This window comes from Sprattus sprattus (assembly GCF_963457725.1).
Source record: "Sprattus sprattus genome assembly, contig: scaffold_106, whole genome shotgun sequence".
Classification (NCBI taxonomy): domain Eukaryota; kingdom Metazoa; phylum Chordata; class Actinopteri; order Clupeiformes; family Clupeidae; genus Sprattus; species Sprattus sprattus.
This window is the reverse complement of record NW_027666762.1, coordinates 10,001-20,000: the sequence shown is the minus strand read 5'-3', so window position 1 is coordinate 20,000 and position 10,000 is coordinate 10,001. Positions and strand designations below refer to the sequence as shown.

The 10,000-nt window shown below is 45.3% G+C and overlaps 2 protein-coding genes across 3 annotated transcripts in view; one reads left to right on the top strand and one right to left on the bottom strand.

The window, feature by feature from the left end:
* The window catches only part of dedd1 (death effector domain-containing 1), a gene marked incomplete at its 3' end in the record, with an annotated part of 20,183 nt that extends 19,113 nt beyond the window's left edge, over nucleotides 1-1,070 (bottom strand). Inside the window, exon 1 of the mRNA XM_080861022.1 lies at nucleotides 594-1,070. The remainder of the gene's footprint in view (nucleotides 1-593) is intronic.
* A 391-nt stretch (nucleotides 1,071-1,461) lies between these two features.
* On the top strand, nucleotides 1,462-9,666 carry rabac1 (Rab acceptor 1 (prenylated)). 2 transcript variants are annotated; one of them, XM_080861020.1, is made up of 6 exons: nucleotides 1,462-1,520; nucleotides 2,144-2,264; nucleotides 3,588-3,800; nucleotides 5,439-5,536; nucleotides 8,176-8,277; nucleotides 8,537-9,666. In XM_080861020.1, exons 2-6 carry the CDS (start codon nucleotides 2,188-2,190, stop codon nucleotides 8,623-8,625), a joined length of 579 nt encoding a protein of 192 aa, XP_080717146.1. In that variant the 5' UTR covers nucleotides 1,462-1,520; nucleotides 2,144-2,187; the 3' UTR covers nucleotides 8,626-9,666. The 2 variants fall into 2 exon arrangements, with proteins under 2 accessions (XP_080717146.1, XP_080717147.1); XM_080861021.1 differs by having other exon boundaries at nucleotides 1,477-1,516.
* The last annotated feature ends 334 nt before the right edge of the window (nucleotides 9,667-10,000 follow it).

Below are 10,000 nucleotides of genomic sequence, written 5' to 3'. Positions count from 1 at the left end.
AAAACCTGATTGCCCATATCATGTTCAAACCATGACACATACCCACCTTTCAGGACAAACAGCGGCGAGAGATTCAGAGGCTGCCAATCTAACCTATTACCCTCTCATGTATTGTCAAGCACGCTAAGCACTTTCTCTGTCGTATGCGCCTAAAGCCACTGATGGATGCTCGCCACTTGTTTTTATTTCCTCTCAGTTACAACAAAATGCTTATGGAGTTGTCGTTTTCGTTTTTGTATATGACAATATATAACGTAAAATATAAAAATTGATTAATGGCCAACTAACAAATTCCAAATGCGAATTAGGGAACTGAAGCGTGCCGTCAACAAATGCAACGATTCGTCGTCAATCCGTGTATCATTCGTTCATTTGTTTTTCCGATTTAGACGAGAATTGAAAAAATGAAAACAACGTTTGATTTCTCGTTTTTCCCTTTTCAAAACCAAAACCAGAAATCGGATTACGGTTCGTTTTCTCGTTTTTTCCATTCTGCACCCCCAAACGTAAAATGGAAAATGAAACATTCGAATAACAAATCCACGCTGCTTTTTTTGTGGGATCCCCGCGCCCCGGTGAATCGGTCGTCCGACCTGGGTGGGCCTAGAAGCTCGTAGAGAGTCCGTTGATGGTGCATCTTTCTCGGACACATATTTTTGACATCCCGGTGCCTGTGGAGGTTGAAAACAAGGGCCTAGAAGCTCGTAGAGAGTCCGTTGATGGTGCACTGTCCTCGGACACATTATGTTCACATCCTGGTGCCTCTGGATGATGATAACAAGGGTCACACACCTCGTAGCGAGTCCGCTAAAGGTGCACTGTCCTCGGACACATTATGTTCACATCCTGGTGCCTGTGGAGGAAGGAACCAGGGGTGTAGCTGCTCAGGGCCAGTCCGCTGATGGTGTACTATTCTCGGACACCTGTTGCTCTCATCCTGGTCCCTCTGGAGGATGGAACCAGGGGTGTAGCTGCTCAGGGCCAGTCCGCTGATGGTGTACTATTCTCGGACACCTGTTCCCAGGGTTAACCAGTTTGGACTTAGAAATATTTTGAAATATGACAACCAATACGGCCAGGATTTGTTATTCGAATGTTTCATTTTCCATTTCCCGTTTGGGGGTGCAGAATGGAAAAAACGAGAAAACGAACCGTAATCCGATTTCTGGTTTTGGTTTTAAAAAGGGAAAAACGAGGAATCAAACGTTGTTTTCATTTTTTCAATTCTCGTCTAAATCGGAAAAACAAATGAACGAATGATACACGGATTGTCGTCGTGTGTCCAGTTGTATTTTTTCAGGGGTGACAGGAATTCCTATGAATTTGTACGCCCGTTTCAGAAGGTGGCGCTAAGCGTGGGTAGTACACAGATCTTAGTAAGGAAAGTATGCAAAGAAGTGGAAACTGTGACGTCGTCGTCAACATGCTTCCACATCACTTCCCCTGCCACGAAAGTCAGTCTGGAATCAGTGTAAACAGGAACACTCAGGGAAGCTGAGAATACCAGCCTTCAAACGTAGGTTCGTTACTTTTATTAATTATGTACCATATCAGACAGTAGCCGAGTTACTCTGTATAGCGTCAGTTGCGCTTCGTCATCCTAATTGTTTTCAGCGCAGACGGGGGTTAGATTTAAATCTGGTTATGGGATAACTTGCCTTCCTAGCTCGGCAGCTAGCTAGATCAGACTTATAATTGTTGAACGGGGTGTGGCATAATTACACCCTTAAGTTATAATTATTGTGTTAAAAGAGTGCATTAGTTACGTGTGTGTGTTGTGCCTTCAAAACAACGGGAAGACCACTCCTGCGACAGTCACAATTTCCATTGTTAGCTTTTAGCCACACCTTATAACTTCGAGGTTAGATTTTAAAAACAGCACTCCTTGCATAGCTGTTGTTATGCCGCCGAAACGAGATGTACCTGAATTAGATAGATAGATAGATAGATAGATAGATAGATAGATAAATACTTTATTAATCCTGTGGGGAAATTCTGGGATCTTGCAGCTCGTACATATGTGTGTGTGTGTGTGTGTGTGTGTGTGTGTGTGTGTGTGTGTGTGTGTGTGTTGTGCCTTCAAAACAGTGGGAGGACCACTCCTGCGACTTTGACTAAACATCATCTGTTGTTTCGTAAGCAGTTGCCAGACAGCATTGGAGTGACCCGCGGACCTGACCAGTGGAGATGGATATGAAAGTGGACGACCCGTTCGCCGCCGAGGCAGAAGCCGACCTGCTGGTGGCCCCGAGCATAGCTATGAGGTGAGGGAGCTATGAGGTGTGTGTGTGTGTGTGTGTGTGTGTGTGTGTGTGTGTGTGTCTGTGTGTGTGCCTGTGTCTGTGTCTGTGTCTGTGTCTGTGTGTGTGTGTGTGTGTCTGTGTCTGTGTCTGTGTCTGTGTCTGTCTGTGTGTGTGTGTGTGTGTGTGTGTCTGTGTGTGTGCCTGTGTCTGTGTCTGTGTCTGTGTGTGTGTGTGTGTGTCTGTGTCTGTGTCTGTGTCTGTGTCTGTCTGTGTGTGTGTGTGTGTGTGTGTGTGTGTGTGTGTGTGTGTGTGTGTGTGTGTGTGTCATGACTCTGATCCACTACACACACTGACTGAAGCCTGTTTAGAAACAATGCTCTCCTTTAAATTAGAGCCTTTCAGCATAGCTACTGCTTATCAGAGGTGTGTGTGTGTGTGTGTGTGTGTGTGTGTGTGTGTGTGTGTGTGTGTGTGTGTGTGTGTGCTGTGAAGGCTGTCTGAGTGGTCAGTTGATTGTGCTGGAGGCAACTGAAGAACACACAAGAACACAAGCTTCTGTGCTTATCAGAGGTGTGTGTGTGTGTGTGTGTGTGTGTGTGTGTGTGTGTGTGTGTGTGTGTGTGCACGCGCTGTGAAGGCTGGAGGCAACTGAGGAACACACACACACACACAAGCACACAAGCCTCTGTCTGAGGTCACTCACACACCAAAAATGTCACCTCAACCTTGGCATAGGCTGTTCCCCAGACAAGGCCAGGGATGTGTGTGTGTGTGTGTGTGTGTGTGTGTGTGTGTGTGTGTGTGTGTGTGTGTGTGTGTGTGTGTGTGTGTGTGTGTGTGTGTGTGTGTGTGTGTGTGTGTGTGTGTGTGTGTGTGTGTGTGTGTGTGATAATCAGGCATCTTGTTGTCTCCTTTCTATGCTATTGACCAAAGTCCTCTAAAGCAGCTAACAGATAAGTACAGGGGCTGCAGTCTCCCCTAGCGCCCGTCTCCCCTAGCGCCAGTGTGTGTGCCTATGTGTGTGTGTGAGTGCACAGGGGATGTTGTGTGTCACTGAGTGTGTGTGTGTCTGTGCGTTTGTGTGAGTGTGAGAGTGCAGTGGGTTTGTGTGGTGTGTGTGTGGTGTGTGTGTGTGTGTGTGTGTGTGTGTGTGTGTGTGTGTGTGTGTGTGTGCGTTTGTGTGAGTGTGAGAGTGCAGTGGGTTTGTGTGGTGTGTGTGTGTGTGTGTGTGTGAGAGTGCAGTGGGTTTGTGTGGTGTGTGTGTGTGTGTGTGTGTGTGTGTGTGTGTGTGAGTGTGTTTTTCCCGTCTGCCCTGCTGAGTGTCCATGTGTGTGTGTCCTGCAGACTGGGCCTACCCAAAGGCCTCTCTCCACACGTGGCGAAGGAGTGGCTGGACCGGCGCCGGAAGTCCATTCGTCCGTGGGCCAGCTTCGTGGACCAGCGCAAGTTCTCCAAGCCACGCAACTTTGGGGAACTCTGCCAGCGAGGGGTGCGCAACCTGGACACCTACCACAGCAACTACACCTTCATCTTCATGGGCCTCATACTGTACTGCATGTAAGACACACACACACACACACACACACACACGCGCGCACACGCACACCTGGACACCTACCACAGCAACTACACCTTCATCTTCATGGGCCTCATACTGTACTGCATGTAAGACACGCACACACACACACACACACCTGGACACCTACCACAGCAACTACACCTTCATCTTCATGGGCCTCATACTGTACTGCATGTAAGACACACACACACACACACACACACACACACACACACACACACCTGGACACCTACCACAGCAACTACACCTTCATCTTCATGGGCCTCATACTGTACTGCAGGTAAGACACACACACACACACACACACACACACACACACCTGGACACCTACCACAGCAACTACACCTTCATCTTCATGGGCCTCATACTGTACTGCATGTAAGACACACACACACACACACACACACACACACACACACACACCTGGACACCTACCACAGCAACTACACATTCATCTTCATGGGCCTCATACTGTACTGCATGTAAGACACACACACACACACACACACACACACACACACACACACCTGGACACCTACCACAGCAACTACACCTTCATCTTCATGGGCCTCATACTGTACTGCATGTAAGACACACGCACACACGCGCACGCACGCGCACGCACGCACACACGCACACACACACGCACGCACGCACGCACGCACGCGCGCACACACGCACACACACACAAGCACACACAAACACACACACACACACACACACACACACACACACACACACACACACACACACGCATATGCACGCACACACACAGCAATCAAAGGCTAAAGCCTAATACACTTTTACTCCACTAAACTAATATACATTCACTACACTAAACTAAACTAATATACATTCACTACACTAAACTAATATACATTCACTACACTTAACTAAACTAATATACATTCACTACACTAAACTAAACTAATATACATTCACTACACTAAACTAATATACATTCACTACACTAAACTAAACTAATATACATTCACTACACTAAACTAAACTAATATACATTCACTACACTAAACTAAACTAATATACATTCACTACACTAAACTAATATACATTCACTACACTAAACTAATATACATTCACTACACTAAACTAATATACATTCACTACACTAAACTAAACTAATATACATTCACTACACTAAACTAATATACATTCACTACACTAAACTAATATACATTCACTACACTAAACTAATATACATTTACTACACTACACTAAACTAATATACATTCACTACACTAAACTAAACTAATATACATTCACTAAACTAAACTAATATACATTCACTACACTAAACTAATATACATTTACTACACTGAACTAATATACATTTACTACACTAAACTAAACTAATATACATTCACTACACTAAACTAATATACATTTCCAGACAAAAGCCGGAGTGGAGCTATAAAAGAGTATTCCTAACCCCATCGCTATCTCTCCCACCCCTCCCCTCCTCCCTCTCTCCTCCACCTCCTCCTCCTATCTGTCTCTATCCCTCCCTCTCTCCTCCTCCTCCTCTCTGTCTCTATCTCTCCCTCTCTCTCTCTCTCCTCCTCTCTATCCCCCCCTCCTCTGCTCCTCCTCCCCAGTATTAGCTCCCCCATGCTGTTGATTGCCTTGGCCGTGTTTGCTGGAGCTCTCTACATCATCCACCTCAAGTCTCTGGAGAGTAAGCTGGTCATCTTTGGTGAGTATGTGTGTGTGTGTGTGTGGGGGGGGGGGTGGGGGGCTGTGTGTAGGGTGTCTGACTGTAATATATGTAGTCAATGTGCTTGTGTGTGTGTGTCTGTGTGTGTCTGAGTGTAAAATATGTAGTCAATGTGCTTGTGTGTGTGTGTGTGTCAGAGTGTAATATATGTAGTCAATGTGCTTGTGTGTGTGTGTCTGTGTGTGTGTCTGAGTGTAATATATGTAGTCAATGTGCTTGTGTGTGTGTGTGAGTGTAATATATGTAGTCAATGTGCTTGTGTGTGTGTGTGTCTGAGTGTAATATATGTAGTCAATGTGCTTGTGTGTGTGTGTCTGTGTGTGTGTCTGAGTGTAATATATGTAGTCAATGTGCTTGTGTGTGTGTGTGTGTGTGTCTGAGTGTAATATATGCAGTCAATGTGCTTGTGTGTGTAGGGTGTCTGAGTGTAATATATGTAGTCAATGTGCTTGTGTGTGTGTGTGTGTCTGAGTGTAATATATGTAGTCAATGTGCTTGTGTGTCTTTGTGTGTGTCTGAGTGTAATATATGTAGTCAATGTGCTTGTGTGTGTGTGTGTCTGAGTGTAATATATGTAGTCAATGTGCTTGTGTGTGTGTGTGTCTGAGTGTAATATATGTAGTCAATGTGCTTGTGTGTCTTTGTGTAGGGTGTCTGAGTGTAATATATGTAGTCAATGTGCTTGTGCTTGTGTGTCTGTGTGTCTGAGTGTAATATATGTAGTCAATGTGCTTGTGTGTGTGTGTGTCTGAGTGTAATATATGTAGTCAATGTGCTTGTGTGTCTTTGTGTAGGGTGTCTGAGTGTAATATATGTAGTCAATGTGCTTGTGCTTGTGTGTCTGTGTGTGTGTCTGAGTGTAATATATTTACATTTACATTTAGTCATTTAGCAGACGCTTTTGTCCAAAGCGACGTACAAGGGAGAACAATCAAGCTAAGAGCATTAAAAAACCTGGTGTAACCATAAATATTGCTTATAAAACGACATAGAAAGAATAAAAAAAAGAAGTGCGGGCCTGTTGCTGCTTAAGTGCAGGTTGAGCCAAGGTGCCAGTTTAGGAAGAGAGGTGCTCTTTGAAGAGTTGGGTCTTCAAGAGTTTCTTAAAGGTAGGGAGGGACGCTCCTGCTCTGGTAGTGCTAGGCAGGTCGTTCCACCAACGTGGAACTACAACTGAGAATAGTCTGGATTGCCTTGCTTGCACTGGGGGCAGTGCCAGACGACGCTCACTGGATGAGCGCAGCGTCCTGGGTGTGACATTTGCCCTTACAAGAGCATTTAGGTAGGTGGGAGCAGACCCAGTAAGCACTTTGTAGGCAAGCATAAGTGACTTGAATTTGATGCGAGCAGCTACTGGCAGCCAGTGGAGCTCAGTGAGTAGCGGGGTGACATGTGCCCTCTTTGGTTGGTTGAACACCAGGCGCGCCGCTGCGTTCTGGATCATCTGTAGTGGTTTTACCACGCATGCCGGCAGGCCCGTTAGGAGGGCGTTAATATATGTAGACTAATATATGTAGTCAATGTGCTTGTGCTTGTGTGTCTGTGTGTGTGTCTGAGTGTAATATATGTAGTCAATGTGCTTGTGTGTGTGTTTGTGTTCACGTGAAACTGGTAAAACAGGTGTAAAGGACTGAACAGGTTGAAGTTCAGGTATGGTGGTGTCGACCTGGTTAGTCTGCTAGAACGCCTCTGGAGTCAGAATACAGCTTAGGGGTTTACGTCACTATTGTAGGCAGCACAGCAATACACTGGACTCAGACAGGCAGTGAAACTCAAGGAGCTTTTATGTTTGTGTTAGTGTTCTATCAAAAGGGAATCAATTACAAATTATACATTAGTATGCATAAAGAACATTCACATACGGTATACATATATATCTCACACACAACAAATTGCTTATAACAGTATAAAAGTGGTGATTACTGTGTAATTATACTGCCATCTACTCGTTATTCACGTCCAGTTAAGTAATATTTAATTATAACTATGATGCCATTAACGTGCATCCTTGCAGTAGGAATAGAATACTAACTCAAACAATAAATAATAATACCAGAAAGCTTACACATATATTACACTCACTTACATGAACAGTTCACCTAAACTGCCTTAAGAGTAGCCAGACATACAGCTATCATCTCCACATACTAACTTACACTAACATACTGGCTGCTAACTAAACCATCGTCATTAAAGTACAGAATTTACACGTTCATTCATGTAATAGGAAACATACATAACAGGAAAAACAGACTTCCGGTTCGTCAGTGACGCATAAATATGACTGAGAATAATAGGTAACAGGACTGATTAGCTCTCTGTCTGTCTGTCTGTCTGTCTGTCTGTCTGTCTGTCTGTCTGTCTGTCTGTCTGTCTGTCTGTCTCTCTGTCTGTGTCTGTCTGTCAGCAGCTAATAAATGTCTGAGCGTTGTTTGTCTCCTGCTCTGTGATTGGTGGGTTGACCCCATGTTGCCCTGCCTCCTGCTCTGTGATTGGAGGGTTGACCTCATGTTGCCCTGCCTCCTGCTCTGTGATTGGAGGGTTGACCTCTTGTTGCCCTGCCTCCTGCTCTGTGATTGGTGGGTTGACCCCATGTTGCCCTGCCTCCTGTGTTGTAGGGCGGGAGCTCACGTCGGGTCACCAGCTGGGATTGGCTGGCTGTGTCTCCTTCCCCGTGTTCTGGTTGGCTGGAGCAGGGACGGCTGTCTTCTGGGTTCTTGGTGAGTATAGTTTCCATAGACACCAGACACACACACAGACACACAGACACACAGACACACAGACACACAGACACACAGACACACAGACACACAGACACACAGACACACAGACACACAGACACACACTACAGCACCATAGAGAATCATGGCTACTGCAGCAGAGTGTGTGTGTGTGTGTGAGAGTGTGTGTGTCAGCCTGCTTATAGTGCGTGCTCATACCAGACTGCCTCTCTCATTGGTTATCTGTGCTGTCACTCAGGTGCCACGCTGGCTGTGATTGGCTCCCATGCTGCCTTCCGTGAGCTGGAGTCGTCAGACATCGACGAGATCCTGATGGAGCCGGTCTAGAGATCCGCCCCTCAGACACCACCTTCGACCCCTCACCCCTGACCTCTCATCTTCAAAGTCTCCTACTTACCCAGAATGCACGTCTTCTCAAGCCTCCTATATATTCATGCTCTTGTCTTCGCCATGGCAACGCTGCTGTGATGTCATGCTGACTGATGGACACATGGACTAACCAGCTGCTCCTGTGTCTGTACACACACACACACACACACACAAACACAAACACACAAACACACACACACACACACACCAGTCGCTCTTGTGACTGTACTCACACACACACACACACAGACACACACACACACACACACACACACACTAACTGGGGGTTTATTGGGAGAGTTGCCTAAATGCGCTCCCTGGTGGTTATTCTAAGCAGGTGTTTTAGTGACAAACCTGGTGTTTCTGATAGTAATGAAGTTACCTAAAAAGGTAAAATGTGTGTCTGGGGATATTGAGTATGCTATGTGAGTATGCTGTGTGAGTATGCTATGTGAGTATGCTGTGCGAGTATGCTATGTGAGTATGCTATGTGAGTATGCTATGTGAGTATGCTGTGCGAGTATGTGTCTATGCATCCATACAGTTTATGTAGGAGCTTCCTCTGATGACACCCCTGGGGCTGGAAGAGTTGCTATAGTTACTATGGTAGGATAGGCCTCCCTTGTACAGGAGAGATGATTAATCATGCTAGCGCAGCTTAGCTTATTGTCACGTTATCTTAGAGGCCTGCCATGTATGGGAGAGATGGGGCTGCATTGATTAATCATGCTAGTTTAGCTAGCTTTAGCTTAGCTTATTTCCATGTTATCTTGCTGTTACGCACTCAAGGTGAGCTAACATGAGCTTACATTAGTTGAGTTTAGCTTATCTTACTTTATCTTTATTTATCTGTATGTGTGTTATGCAGACTCGGCCTCAGCAGCGGGCCATGGAACAATCTGTTCTCTTCTCTTCATGTTTGTTTTTCTACCTTTGTGTTCTTGGCTTATTTTTATTATTATTTTACACGATTCAAATGGGAAGTGCAATAAATCTATGTGCATGTAACAGAATGTCCATTGTCTGTGAGTGTGAGTGTGAGTGTGTGTGTGTGTGTGTGTGTGTGTGTGTGTGTGTGTGTGTGTGTGTGTGTGTGTGTGTGTGTGTGTGTGAGAGAGTGTGTGTGTGTGTGAGTGTCCTTTCTTCCTTTACTTTAAAATGGTAGTGAATATTGCCAGAAATCCGTTTAAGTTTGAGTTTAAGTCATTAGTGGAAACACCAGGACACTGGACCTGAGCTGGCCCTGTTAGATCTGTTTTGGTACTGGTATACATACTAGAACAGTCCCCATTAGATCTGTGTGTGTGTGTGTGTGTGTGTGTGTGTGTGTGTG